The sequence below is a fragment of the Gobius niger genome (genome assembly GCF_951799975.1).
Source record: "Gobius niger genome assembly, chromosome: 11".
In the NCBI taxonomy this organism is placed as follows: Eukaryota; Metazoa; Chordata; class Actinopteri; order Gobiiformes; family Gobiidae; genus Gobius; species Gobius niger.
Genome location: NC_136862.1, coordinates 21,546,022 through 21,561,246, shown reverse-complemented (window position 1 = coordinate 21,561,246; position 15,225 = coordinate 21,546,022). Strand labels below are relative to the sequence as shown.

The 15,225-nt window shown below is 41.6% G+C and overlaps 1 protein-coding gene across 1 annotated transcript; it reads left to right on the top strand.

Moving 5' to 3' along the window:
- Positions 1-5,004: 5,004 nt before the first annotated feature.
- LOC306970777 (von Willebrand factor A domain-containing protein 7-like) lies at positions 5,005-14,742 on the top strand (the record flags this gene model as incomplete). The annotated part of the gene is made up of 15 exons (XM_079566807.1): positions 5,005-5,022; positions 5,258-5,465; positions 5,730-6,002; positions 6,299-6,392; positions 6,565-6,699; positions 8,191-8,377; positions 8,584-8,759; positions 9,345-9,457; positions 9,534-9,650; positions 10,111-10,296; positions 10,935-11,067; positions 11,717-11,860; positions 12,666-12,763; positions 12,915-13,205; positions 14,362-14,742. The coding sequence occupies exons 2-15, from the start codon at positions 5,280-5,282 to the stop codon at positions 14,740-14,742; spliced, it is 2,514 nt and encodes an 837-aa protein (XP_079422933.1). The 5' UTR covers positions 5,005-5,022; positions 5,258-5,279.
- Positions 14,743-15,225: the final 483 nt, after the last annotated feature.

Below are 15,225 nucleotides of genomic sequence, written 5' to 3'. Positions count from 1 at the left end.
GTCTAGTAAAGCAGAGACTTTTACTTTCCCGCTCAGTGTTACATTCTCATAGAATAGTTGATCATGCTGCTGAAGTCTCTGAACATTTTGAACTACGGGTGTGCGTCCCATTTCTCTTTCTTTGCAAATACTTTGATAGATAAACTCCTCTTCATCACTCACATTAACATTAGGGGAATCATTTTTAGGCCTAACACTTGCCCCTCCCACATGCAGGCCAGCTAGTTTTCCTGTTGCTGCGCTGTGGACTTAACAACACCGGGCTTACTGACAGCATTTGGGCACTCCGCGCGCGTGTGGTCAGGTGCAAAACAGGTGAAGCACAGACGTTCGGACCTGCAGTGATACTGAGTAGTGTGGCCATTATCACTGCACACGGCACAGGGCGCTAGGGGCTTGACTTTGGAGGGCTGGCCGCGTGCATTGTACTTACTGACATATCTGGGCTGCTGTGATTGTTGAGCAAGTACACGTTCGAGCAGGGCAAGTACTCTGTCCAGGCGGTCAGGTGAACCCTCTGCCTGCTGTGCAGACGGCGGCGACGCAACAGCAGCTTGTGATGGTTTTGCATTAGTGGGATTCACACTCTGGGCAGGAGCAGCAACCTCCTGGCGCTGCGAACACAAGACAGTGTTTATTTTCTGCTTAGATGCCTGCTTATGGTCTCTACAGTGCTCAACCAACTTGTCATGAATATCAGCGACAGTCCATTCTTGCAGTGGTCTGCACTTGAAAATGAGTGACAGTTCAGTATCAGGACAGTTCTGAATGAACATGGCAGCCAAATCACGTGATAAATAGTCAAATGTTTTGCTTTGTCTTTTCAAAGAGTCCTCAGTCACCTCTAGGGCTCTGTTTAGTCTTAGCCAGTAGTCAAGGGGTTGTTCACCAGAGTGGGGTTTTGTCGCATAAAAGTCAGCTAATGGTAAACTAGAGGTCAGTGTGTCACTGAAGTGCTGCTTTAACATCTCAAAAATGGGCTCTGGGCCGTCAGTCAGGGTCAACACACGCTTACAACGTATGCCCACTTTAACCACTTCACGCGCCCTCCCCGTGAGCTTCAACAGCACCTCATCCGCTTGATCTGACACAGGGATGCCCCTTTTCTTCATATATGACAGCATCATAACCTCCCACTCCTGAACAGAACATGTGTCATTACCATCCCCTTTAAAACTCACAGGCTCTTTAACGTCCTGGCGCACAATGACATTCAGTAGGGAAGGGTCATTTAACGATGCCCCAACTGCACTAGGCGCAGTACTCAGACGTGACTCAATGCAGGATGCAATACTCTCACCAATTGAAAGCCCAATATGTGATGCTATATCAGTTAGCAGCTGTTCATTTACACCCTCATTTCCCTGTGCATCAGGGCGCACATTATAGTTTGGGTTCACAGAAGAAACATTACCAGGTTGTTTTAAACCATAGCTCAGCTTTGGTGTGGATGCTTCTGGATAAAATAAAAGAGCACCTCTGCCTAGACTAGCTAAAGGCTTAGAGGTGAAGACTGGAAGGCCCCTCCCTCTTCCAACAGGAGTACTCTCCATGACTCAATGTAAAACTTCACAAAACAAAACTTGAGGTGAAACTAAAATAGTTCTCAAAATTGGCCCAAATCACACTCAGAATTGTAGGGGAGAAGGAAAAAAAAGTTCATTGTATCAAAGCCACATGTAAAATAAAGTCATTCAGTATTAGCGCAAACACCATGTAACCTCATCAACCTGAGAGCATCAAGGACCGATGCAGATCACTGACACCACCTCTGAGCTGCAACGAGTCCGTGCGTACTGCGTAGCTCCGTGGGCGCGCGCTCCAGTTGGCTCCAGTTGACGCGCTGCCCAGACGTTGGCCGAAGCGATAGCGCGAGCGGCACCGGGTTGATGCGTGGAGGGCGGGTGCGTACTGCGTAGCTCCGAGGGCGCGCGCTCCAGTTGACGCACGATCCAGACGTTGGCCGAAGCGAGCAGCTCGAGCGGCCCCGAGTTTGATGCGTGGAGGGCGGGCAGTTGGCGCTGGCAAGTCCCGCTGGATCCTGGATGTAACTGCCGGGCGGCTTTTGCGTCGCGGTGTCCACAGGCTAACCTCCGCTCGATGTTGTCACAGAAAACGGTCACGGCACCAGTGTAACGTGGATGACTCTGCGTTGTGTTATTTAGTAACGGTCAGGAGACGGGGTTGTTTTACAAGGGTTCTTTATCTGTGCAACAGACAAAAACGGCTGGTCAGCCTTGAACCTGGAACACCAACACTCATAGCAGCTCGGCTGCGCATTGACAGAATGGTGCCGAGCTCACGTCGCCCCCACTATTTATAGAGTTTGCCGCCACTAGAGGGCGCTGCCCCACGATTAACACCAGTATCAAGTGGAATACAATAATTTTACTGTTACACTACTAAATATTATGAAATACATTTTAATTTACATTTTTATATACAAATAGTAACATGCCCAAATAAACTTGACCTTGATGCCTGTTTGCATAGAGATATTTTTCAACTAAATGTTCTCACAGCATCTCTGCCTGACTCAGTTTCAGAATGGCCACGAGCCTCATTGTGCTGCGCGTCTTGCTGCTGCCCTGCCCGTGCTCGGGTGTGAGGTTGACAGAGGGACAACATTGGAATCACCAGAAGATCCCTAAGAACACCATAACCCAAACTGAAGGACAGACATTACTGCTCCTGTACATTTTAACTTTCCATCATAATGCCGCATTTTCATACAATATTGTCAAATAAACGTTTACAATTTAAATCCACAGCAAATTGCAGGCCAACTCTTACTTAGATAATGCTCTTGAAGCGTGTCAAGCTCAGGATGCAACCAAGGCATTCTACCATAACAATGAAGTACAGTATAAAAAAATACAGATATTTTCGCAGCTGTACCAACTCTATAGAAATTGGCAAAGATTTCCCCAACGTTAATTGATAGAAATGTGGTCACTAAAGTCCATATCACAAGAGTCAATCAATGTACCTGAGAATTTATAGTGGATCTACCTCTTCAGCCTGAGCTATACTGGAAACAACTACATCAGCAATGTCCTGGACATCATCACAGACAAAAACACTGACCTCTGTCTTTTCAGCTCTTAGACTAAAGCGGGGGTGAAGTTCTTCAAGAAGCAAGCAGAGAATAATACTTTCCTGAGTAGTCAGTTTGTTCTTGATGTTGGGAGTGTGGCCAGAGCTCATCCAAACAGGTGATCTACGATGGAAGAACAAAACAAATACTCAATAAAAATGCACGGGTGGAATTTACTTGACAGGTTAGAATGAGGTGACATAAAGTGAGTTGTGTGTTGTGTACGAATCACACTTTATATTGATAAATAAAATGGCTGCAAACCTGACTTGTGAGCATGTTTAATGGTTTTAATCCCGCGTCAAAATGAGTTGCATCGCGCAGGTCCCAGGATCTGGCTCAGTGGTAAATGTCTGGTTGTGGCTCCCCCTGCTGGTGCAACCCAGTACCTACAACGTTATTCGACCGACAGGTGTTCATCGAGCTGCGCCCGCATGTTTTCATTTCTTCTCGTAGAAAAGAGCTTTTAATCTTTGTTTTGCATAATATTATCCTCATAACTAAAGAACAGAAGAATATTTCGTCAGCAACTTTGATTTTGCTTCATGATTATTAATGACAAATAAAAATACTTTTTTCCCCTCCAAGCCATTGTGAACATAGCCTACAGCTATCGGTAACTTGGATCTCTCCTTCTGTGGTTCTCCCCAAGGTTTCTCGTTTCTCCTGCCGGGTTTTTGAGTTTTTCCTTTGCCGTGCTGGACAGTCTAAGGACGGGGGACGCCCACGCCTCCTATTGGACATTATATTTGCCTGGATTCACCTGAACTTTTAATTGTCATATTCATTGCTCTGTTTTATTGCCTTTATGTTTGGTGCAGCCCTGTGAGGTTCTGTTGTGATATTGGGCTAAACAAAACCATTAAACTTCAACTTAAACTTGAGTCGGTGCCGCATTTACTGATCATCTGTAGAATAGGCAGCCTGATTCGACAGGTAAATGTATGGAAATTGTCTTTGGTCAAAAAAAAGAGAAAGAGAGAAAGCTCATCTCGGTGGCTGAAGGTAAAATGACCCGATAGTTCTGCATCACTCGAAACAACTTGTGTCGACAGGACTTCTGTCGCTACTTAGTCCCTTTTTGCTTTTGGTCACTTTGTGTTAGGCGTCTTAGGGCAGATCAAAGTCAGGAAGCTCAGTGCCAAGCAGCCAAGCACATGATTAAATTAAGGAATATTTACTGATGAGTAAATCAATCGACTAATTGATAGTAATTGATTGATAAGTTATCATAAAATATCTCCTTTTTTAACAACGTGGTTAGGAATCAATGAAAAGTATCTGAAACCATAGCAGCCTATCCGTCTAAGGTATTAAGATGCAACGATCTATCTGTGTTACTGCCTGTCAGCTTAAAAACACTCATGACTGTTGTCTGTGATTTCACATCGGCGTCCGAGATGTCACTACCTCACGCTGTGGGAAAGAAGAAAGAGACCTGTTTGACGAAACTCAGGTTGTTCTTGTAGTTTCACTTTGAAGTGCTCTGTTACAGCTGATATGGAGAAATGCAGTGTCCGGTGTCGTTCAGCCAGCTGTCACCTGGCGGCCTTGTTATGTTTTTCATTTGTGGAAAAAAAGAAATAAAGCCACTCAATTATACATTGTAATATAAGTCCATTTATGTCACAGCATAAGGAGTTTATTTTAAATAACAACTCATCCGTTTCTAAAAGTCAGTTATCGTTTTTTTTTTTTATTATTATTATTATTTATTTTTTAATAGAGCTAGTTTCAAGTCCACCTCAAGCCTTCTCTATCAAGATAAAAATCACATCATGGACTCATAATTTGACCATGTGAGATTGCTTAATCGTCCAAAGCAACAGGTTGAACGAGTCCTACATGACACCGCCCTTTTCAAAAGCGCACGCACAGAAGACCTGTTTACACAATAACGATGCTGGATCTCCACAAGACACAAGGTACCGTGCACGCACGCTCATAAATCAGTTTAAACATCTGCTGACTTTTAAATTGTAACATTCAGGTAAATATTTCACTGGATATTGTATGTTAGGCCTATTCTGTCATGTTTTGTTATTCTAAACTGTTCTCGGTGGTTCATATTCACAGTTTTGCATGACATTGTGTTACTGGGCAAACACTATTACAGTCGTGTTCAAGTGTAGAAGAATGTGTCTTATTTCTCTTGAACAGAATAGTGGACCGAGAGGGAGAGATGGCTCTATTGTGGACTGCAGTGATGTCTCTCGTTCTGGTTCTGGTTCCTGGAGCTGTGGGTTTTGGGATCCTGCCTGGGGACTCCAAGAACCACCTAGAGATCACTGAGGCGGCCCTTTTAAATGCCACGCTTTACGCCTGTCGCGCTGTGGCTCAAACAGAAGGCACTGACTTCACGTTTCCTGTAAGATATTCATCCTTCTTTTTGTTCAAACGTGTTAAAGAACTCATTTCACTAGTTTGTCACATATTCACAACAAATGTTCACCGAGAATATTTATCTTTGCTTATTTATTTGTTTTTACTGTGCTGCAACAGTGATGTAAATGCTTAATTACTTTATTTTTACTTAAAGTGATATTTTAAAGAAATGGTGTAGTACCTTGATTTAAGCTGAGTGCGCTCTACATTACTACCAAATAATGTAGTTTGTTTTTCCTTTCATCAGTCACAGCCTTACACTGTTGAGTCTGTGGCTTCAGCCTGCGGAGCCGCTCAGTCCTCCAAGACGTTCAGTAAAGCGATTACCGAGGTCATCCTCAGAAACGTCAGAGTGGACATCAGACATGCCCTGAACGCCAGCTTCCACTTCGACGATGAAATGTTCGCGGGAGGAAGAGCCATCATCACGGAGGGGATTTCATCCATCAAAGCCAACAACAAAGGGGGGAGTTATGAGGCTGCGAGAGAAACGCTAGGAAAGATTTTACATCCTCTTCAGGTAATACAAAGAGGTTTTCTCATTTATGGCACTCTGCAGTTTAATCAGCTTTTTTAATACAGTATTTGAAATCTAGATATTGTTTGGATAAATGGATGAGATTTAGAGAATGGTATGAATGAGGGAGTGTAAATTGAACCATTTGTTGCTCATATGAAGAAAGAAAAAACAGTAGAACACTGGCATAGTCAGGGATAAATGAATTAAAGCTTGATTGATTTTGATAAAACATAAAGTAGAAAAATCAACATATAAAATGCCCCTTTTATCAATAACTTTATTTTTGTTGAATCAAGGACTTCTACAGTCACTCAAACTGGTGGGAAATAGGAAACACAGCCCCCAATGTTAACCTCATCAGGTCAGACACCAGCATCGGGAACATCGCAGGTAAACTGGGAAACCTTCATTAATATTTAGTTTTTTTTTACAACTCATGTTCTGGCAACATAATGGCTTTCACATTCTGCACTGGTAATATCTGTGATGTTTTATTAAATATACTTGTACGGCCTTGCAAACTATGACAGAAAGATGAAAACATAGTGTGTTTTTTATTCAGCACCAGATCGAGCAACATGCCGCAACTGTGTTGGTGATGACTGCACGAACAACATCTTAGATGACATTATTTCAGGAAAGGTGCTCACCTCTGGGTACTTTTCCCTTTCATTGATCAACCCTTCAAAGCCAAATGGTCAGTATCCAGCTTTTCATGTAGCTCTGCTCTGTATAAGCCGCATGATTAATTACAATCAAATACCAAAATAGTGGTTGCTTTTGGCAAATCGCAAAGACTGCAAATATTTAAAGTGGTATTATATGTACCCAGGTGCCCGAACTATTCCATTCTACTGTGTCATATATTATTTTGTGTAAACAAAAAAATATCTTATCTTTCTTATAGCCCTAATGTATATTGAATATAATAAGTGTTGATTTGTTGTGCATGGTTTATACAAGCCTAGTAATGACTCATTAAAGGCCATATGTACAGTATATGACCAGTTACGTCAAAGTGAACTTATATATACTACGCACTCACTGCCTCCTGTGCTCATTATACAAATGGGCCCAGACAAGGACACGCATGTATTTCTTTTCTCTGATCTTTAAAATGCGATACCATTCACAAATCTATCAGGCATCAATAGAATGTGCCTTGTCAACATTTGTTTTGCATGCTCTTTCGGGCCACAAAGGCAAATGCATTGTAATTTGATAAGTGGGCGGAGGCTTTTAACCGCGGCGCTGTGAGTGTATATGATATCCAGACATTGTCTATTTGAAAACATTTGGTCTACTTCTCCTATCTGTACTGAAGGGCACGGCTGCACAGCCTTTTCTGGCAGGAACGTCACTCTGTGACAGACTGATTGCTTGTCCCAGAGTCAACTCCGCTGTCGACGGTGTAAACTAAATCAGGTCTCCAGGCTATAGAGTTTAGTCATGCACTTTACCTTAAAGGCACTATACAGTACGCGATTTGTTTTTCTAGCAGTGGAACAAAATTAGTTTTCTCCTCCTTAATGTCAACTCAGACATTTCTGGCAAAAACACTGTGCATCTCATTATAAAGCATTTCTATTAACTTTATGAATTTACAAGTTAGTTTTCCAGCATTTCTGTGAAAGCTGTGAATCATGCTCATAAACTTGTCCATGTGAAAGTTTGGACCACAGTATACATTGTAATCTAGTGCCTTCCTCTTTCATTATTTGTTTTCCAAAATCAGGTATAGGGCCTTTAAGGACACTGAATTTCTCAAACTCTGATTCTCACTGCTGGGACATGGGCATCTTCTGTTGGTTTTCTCTAAATTTCAATTAGTTCAACTAAGTTAATATTTGTGAATCAATATGTCTTGAACAAGACGTACTGGTTGTTTGACACCTCGTGACGTCATGATTTAACTCAAGTTTAAGCCACTTTTAGACCTGGTTTTGTATAGTCCCAGTGATTCTCAGTAAACCAAATTTGTTATAAGGTTATAAGTTTGAGAACCACTGCCTCAATGTATATTCAAATGTTTTGTGACAGCATTTCCAAACAGTGTAAATTATAAAGCACGACAAACATTAGGACATCTAACAAGGCCTACAAGCAGAAGCTATAACCACAGAATTAAACTATTTATTTTTATTATTGATATTATGAGACATATAATGAGAGTGTCACATATTTCCAGGTAAATGCAGTCATGGAGGAGGTGTTGATCAGACCAGTAAGATTGAACCTAAAGGCGGCATCAACAAAGACTCTCTGGATGCCAGTCACGGTCATCTCCACACTCAAGCGGCGAACCTGGCTATCACAGCAACCAGCCACGTGCTGGAGGACATCAGAGCGGCTGCTGGAGACAGACAGTTTCTACAGTGAGTTTAAACTTCTATTATCTGCAGAATTTTACATTTTAGAATTGGCAATGGCAATGTTGTTTTTTTATCATTATAATTATTATGAATGTGTCTTTTTTTTAAATAATAAAGTAGAGGCTTTTCATCTACGTATATAAATGATTGGGCCCACTAAGTTCCAAAAACAGTCGCTTACAAATGTTCAAACTATATTTATGTTCCAGGATGATGGGCATTTCCAAAGGATCCAATAAAGCTCTATGTTTTGTGATTGACGTGTCCAAAAGTATGAGCGACGACATTGATGCAGTGAAAACTGTCACAGCTAGCATCATTAACTCTGAAGTGGGCACAGACAACGAGCCGTCACTGTACATCTTGGTGCCTTTCAGTGACCCAGGTAAACTCACTGTGAAACTACAGTCTTCAGGGGTGAACAATTACATATGCCCAAGGACCAAACGCTTTCTCAACAAACACCAAGGGAGCAAGTTGAGCAAGTGGCTCTACTTCTTTGGTGAACATTGATAAACATGGAGCATATTCACCTTCATGTTATGATCAAAGGCATGAAACAAACTCGTTTTTATATGCAAGTAAAATCATGGAACTGCTCGTTCTGACTGAGGGAAAGCTAGGAGCCCGGGGATGCCGTATTTGGTCCAAGGGCTCTATCAAAAATTGTTTTAATTTTATGTGCACCTGGCTCTGTACTAAACCTGTGATAAGGAAAAGGAATCACCAAACCCAAGTAAACTATGTATCAGACAATTACAAAGAAATACCAGGTCTGCTCAATGTTACACTGGTTTGACTGCTTTCGCATCTGCTTACAGCAAGTCAAGTCATGATTGAAAGCAAAGTTTGATTAATTGTTTTGACATTTAAACTATGTAAATGTCTGTCGCATACAATACCATGAGATTCACGACATTCAGGTTCACAACAATAAGCATTAACGAACCACTGTGTTGTCTCATTTTAGATGTGGGACCTCTGGTCAAGACTACAGATCCAAATGTTTTTAAGACAGTGATCAGCGATCTCTCGCCGAGTGGAGGGGGGGACGTGCCGGAGAAGAGTCTGTCAGGGCTGCAGGTGCTTTGATGTCTGGGTATAGTTTAATAATACCTATGTATGGATATATATATTCATTATATTTTTTTCTGGGCAGTTGGGTTTAACCTCAGCCCCCTACAACTCCGAGATCTTCCTCTTCACTGATGCTGCTGCCAAAGACCAGGAATTGAAGAGCACATTGACTGCGCTCATTGAGAGGTCTCAGACTGTGGTGAGTGTGATAATAGTTAATATAAAGGTCCATCGAATTGCTAGCTGCTCTTAAATTAACTTGCATTGCCACTACACTTGGGGGAGTCATTTACCAGACGCTCGTGTGCAAAGCCATTGGCACGTGCAAAAGAGGATCAGTAGCATTCTCTTTACATATCAGATTTGGGGCTCTACAGTAATACTGTAATACAGGCAACATGGAAACAAAATAATCATGTTTTATTTTTTAGCTTTTTAGCCCCTGCCTTTATAAATGAGCCCCTGAATGCATTATGTTAGACAGCACTGTTCCGTAATTATAAATGATAAGAAACACTGAAAACTTGTACTCAGTAGAATGTTTCTTTACTTTTAACACAAGCAATTTTTCATGCAGATATGTCGTCCATGACATTATAACAGCAGTCTATGTCTAATAAATAGTTTTAGTTCATAAACGCTATAAATGTCCTGTTTAGGTGAACTTCCTGATCACAGACACACCGTCCACCAATCGGCGACGCAGAAGTACCCGAATCTCAGCCGCGGATGTGCAGGTGTACAAAGACCTGGCCCAGACCTCGGGGGGCCAGGCCATCGAAGTCTCCAAAGCTGAGCTCCCAACAGCAGCCAGCATCATCACCGAGGCCTCAATCAACTCTATGGTGAGAGGAAGCAAACTCTGATTTACGATGCGGTGTTTACAATAGAGTTTTGTCTTTCTTTATGTGTCTAAATTCTACTAAATGGACTTTGTTTTAGCATTTAACATGGTCCACATTGACCTCTGCCTCATTTATCCAAGTACATTACCTGAGTTTTAGTACCTCTTGGAGTATTACACTGTATTTTTCACCTCTACTAGAGTTGATTTATTTTTAAGGTATCAGTACTGTTGCTGCAAAAAAAGAGGGCTAAAAAGCATGATGACAGAAATGTATTTGTTATTATTTCATTGTCTTGCTCATATCTTTATATTTTGGCTATTCCGCCCTTTGGTTGAAAAGAAAACATACTACAGCTGATCTGTATTCATGCTCGACTGGCAGTGATGTTCTTCCATAAAATACAAATGCTGAGATGAATAAAAACACCTTTATAAATCCTGAACAATGCAAAACATACCTTTAAGTTCAATATTGTTTATTTAGCCATTATAAGAAACACCTCTTGTTATAGCAGTCTATTGTTCAGCTTGTTTTATAACTAGGAAGTGGCACCAAAGTCTTTTATATGAAAGGAGGGAAACAATTCAGTGCCAGCCTCTGCCCTCTGTGTTCATCTGTTCAAATATTTGTTGCAGGTAACTGTTCTGCAAACTGCCCGGAGCGGAGGAGTGACGGAGACCTTCTCTTTCACTGTGGATCGGACCATGACCAAAGTTATTGTGTATATGACCGGCACCTCCATCAGCTTCACACTCACCAGTCCATCGGGTGAGAGAGTCTTGTGGTTAAAAGCATTTATTAGCATTAATATTAGATACCAGAACAGCTGGAGGAGGTGTGTGTGTATCGGGAAGTTTGGGCATCTCTGCTGAGACTGCTGCCCCCGCGACCCGGCCCCGGATAAAGCGGAAGAAAATGGATGGATGGATGGATAATATTAGAAAGTAAACTGGCTTCTTAGTGTTTACTTTCTATTGTTGGCAAAAACAAATAAGTTGCTACGTAAGCAAAACTGTTAGTAAACTGTTAGTGGGGTAAAAGAAAATGGTATATTTTAGATCAGGAACTCCAACAATGTGTGAGTGTCTGTCCTGCCATTCTTGAAAAATATTGATATGTGACCTTTTGAGAAAAATCTATGTCTCTATGGTCGTTTTGTAAATCTATATGTGTCTTGCAACTTAAGTTTTGTTCCAGTATTTCAAAATACAGAAAATATACATATGCACAATAGTACATAATTATTGGCATCCTTGTTTTTAACCTGTTTATTTATGTATTTGGTAGTCGTATTTTGGGCAATAAATCAGTGGAATAATTTGTTCATTTTATATTCAGTCAATGTGTCTCAGGCTTAAGAAGAAAAGACGCGACTACTACCGAGTTGATTTTTTTATATGAATCTTGTATTTCCCAGGACAAATCCAGACCGGCCCATCCGGGTCCCTGATCGAGTCCTCTGAGTTGGTGGGAAACTTCCAGACTCTGAGGCTCAGTGTCCAATGGGGAGAATGGAAGTTGAAAGTGTCGTCCTCGAACACTTACACCGTCAAGGTCATAGGTCAGCACATACAGTCCTGCCTACTAGCAGAAGTCTGTTACTCTATGGGCCATCCACTGTCTGGAAGATTTTGGTTTCTTCTTGTCTCTCTCCTTTCTCTTTCTCTCTCTCTCTCTCTCTCTCTCTCACTCGCTCTCTCCTCTCTCTTTCTCCTCTCTCTCTCCCTCTCTCTCACCCCCTTTCTTTCTCCTCTCTCTCTCTCTCTCTCTCTTTCTCCTCTCTCACTCTCTCGCTCCCTCTCTCAGGTCAAACATTTGCATTTCAAGCAAATTCTACCCTATCACTCTGACCTGTGCTCCTACACGATTTTCAAACTATGGGCTAAAGGCTGCTATTTGAATAACTACTTGAAGTTATCACGTTACAGAAAATGATCATTGTGTAGCACTAATCAGTGACTTTATACCATTAGGTCAAAGTCCAATTGATTTCCTGGTTGACTTTGTTGAAGCATCCCAAGGGCCCTTCGGTGGATATGACAGTCTTGAGACACGCCCTAAAGTTGGTAAATAATTTCATTTTCCTCGACCTGGCTGATACTATCTAAACATGATTTATTTTTGTGTTTTAGTTTAGGCCTATTTTTAGTCCATCTCAATTCTGGTTTAATCCCAGTGATAGCTCAGTATAATGTATGTGGAATGTGTTTTAGGTGTGGAGGGCTTCATTGTGGTGACTCTCACTGGGAGCAGCAGTGCGACTGTGACCGTTGTGGATTTAGTGGAGTCACAGAGCTCCAACACTGTCTCCGGAGCTGTACAGGCACAGGAGGGGAGTTACCTGGTCAAATTCACCACATTTCCAGCGGGACAGTTTGTGGTGCGGGTGAAGGGGATAGAGGGCCCTTCTGTTTTCCAAAGGCAGTCCCCGACCAGCTTCACAGCCTCTAATCTCACCATTTCTGTAAGTATTTAACTAGAGGACAGAGTTTCCCAGGCTGCAGTCTGTGCACTGCTACTGGAGATGACTGGTTTGAGCTGAGAACATGACGCTTAAATCACATTTTCAGATTTTTTCGTTCATACTGAAGAGATTCCATTCTGTATGTTTTCAGGCCGATGCAGACAGTCTGTTAACCCCAGGAACTCCCTTCGTTGTGCCGTTTACAATAGTGTCCAGTGAAGTTGGAGTAAACATCACCATTAGAGCCACCAATAACAGAGGTTTTGATTCGACCTATCCCACGAGTTTAGTGATAGAAAGTGGGAACAGCACTAACGGGACTGTAACGCTCTCCGCTCCCCTGAACACACCGTCTGGCAGCGATGTGACGCTGACCATCGAGGCGGAGACTCCAGGAGGGGATGACAACTATGTGGTGCAGCGCTTCTCTGTCTTTAACACAGTAAGACACTGATACTCATACTTTCTTGTATTTTTTTAATTGGTAATTCAAGCTTTTTTTACTATTGCAAATCCCAAAACAGCAGACATTGCTTGAAACTCAATGCCTTTGGGTCATGTGCAAGTCTTTCACAAAGAATGTTATGAATCAATTAAAAAGGTCAAAATTCAATCATCTCATGCTCCTTCACAGCTCTCGTCTGTGTTTGACAAAGCGGCATTTTTATTTCTGTGTTGTTCTTTTTTAAGTTAGTCAGTGTTCTGAGCTACTTAAGTAATTGATTAGCTCTATTATTGCTGGGTTGCAGGCTCTAGAATGTGATGATGTCACAGGACCCAGTGGGGGGCAGGAGCCAGTTTTTCCTATTAACTGCATTACACTTTCACAAGTCGTATCTAAAAAGAACATTTATGAATTACAAAAATGTTCTCTCTGTACAAGACCAACAATTTCCTCAAAGACAAAATCATTTTACTTCTATGTAATATGAAAGGCCTTTAGAACGCTGTGATGTCACCTGAAACCCAGCAATTTTAGACCTAGTTTCACTTATACTCCTGTTATAGACCTATATGACTGAAGAAAATTCAATATTTGGGATGAAAAGTTTGAGGACTACTGGTCTATGTCATTGACATTAGACATTCGTGAAAAACAATTTTACTGTTCAGGGTGAAAAAGAAACCAGGATTCCCCTCAACAAATTTCTGTTGTGTCACAGTTTTTATTTGGGAAAATCAAATCAACCTCAAAAGTATTACCCAATAAGATTCTTCTGGCTTTGTGCGGTAATTGTGCTATTACCCTGGTAAGGTCTGTTGATGTTGAGTGCAAGAGTTCAGATTGTTTATTTTGACGCTTTGAACTTGCATTGTTTAACATTTATATATGTGTAACTAGTGTTTAATTACACTCTGAATAAGCTGTGACTGTAATTAATGTGGCACTACTTGGGTGCAGCAGAAAGAAAAATGAAAGGCTAATGGAAAGAATCTTGAAAAACATGTTTGGCAGCTGGCATCAAGTCCTGACCTATTATTAGTAGAAAACAAACAAACTATTGCCTTAAAGGTGGTGCGTTTATAAAAAGCTTGTTTTTATTTAGGCTGTATTATTACTGAAATCCTTTAATAAATCCGTCATTTCTTTTCTCCAGGTGACAGACTTCACAGCTCCTGTCTGTGAGCTCCTCAGTCTTCGGAACAACTGCTCGGTGAACTGTAGCCAGTACATGTGGTCATTCTCAGCGCGGGTCAGCGATGGCGCAGATGGGTCGGGTGTAGAGCGGATCTCTCTCAAACGGGGCAATGGGACCTTGACCTTGATAAATGCAGACCTTGTGTCCTACAGCTCCTCCTGCTGCTCAGACTCCATGGAGATGCTGGTTGTAGATAAAGTCGGGAATGTGGGTACTTGCACAATAACCTATAATGGAATTGTAACTTCTCCGTCGTCTCTGGCCGCAAAACTTAATCAGTCAAACGTTCTAATCTTTCTAACCTCTTTAGCTTTTGTCATTTTTAATCTGACAAAATGAAATGCCAAAAACCTGTTGTTTCCTCATGAAGGAGCACATAACTGCACTCCGGTCTCTAGTGAAGAAACTGTAAATGTTTTTAAGCACTGTCTTTTATTGTTTGGATTCCTCATAACTGTTACTGCCCATAAAAACACAAAGACTTAGTATTACTCCAGTGGTAATAAATGAGTCCATTAAAGAAGGGGTGTCGAACTCGTTTTGGGTAGTGGGCCGCATATATTATAAAGGACTGTGGCCTAATAAATAACAACAGTATCACTTTTTGGGTTTATTTTGTCAGACACTAGGGTTACAGATGTTGAAATCTTTTACCTGTTTCAGCCGCCACCTGCAGGCCGTCATCAGAAGTATGACCGGCGTGTGGTACTTGGGTACTACGTGTCACTTATCGGTTGTTCTTACTTCCGAGGCGGCGGTAAAAAGATTTCAACATCTCCAAACCTAGTGTCCGACAAAATGAATTGAAAAAGTGATACTGTA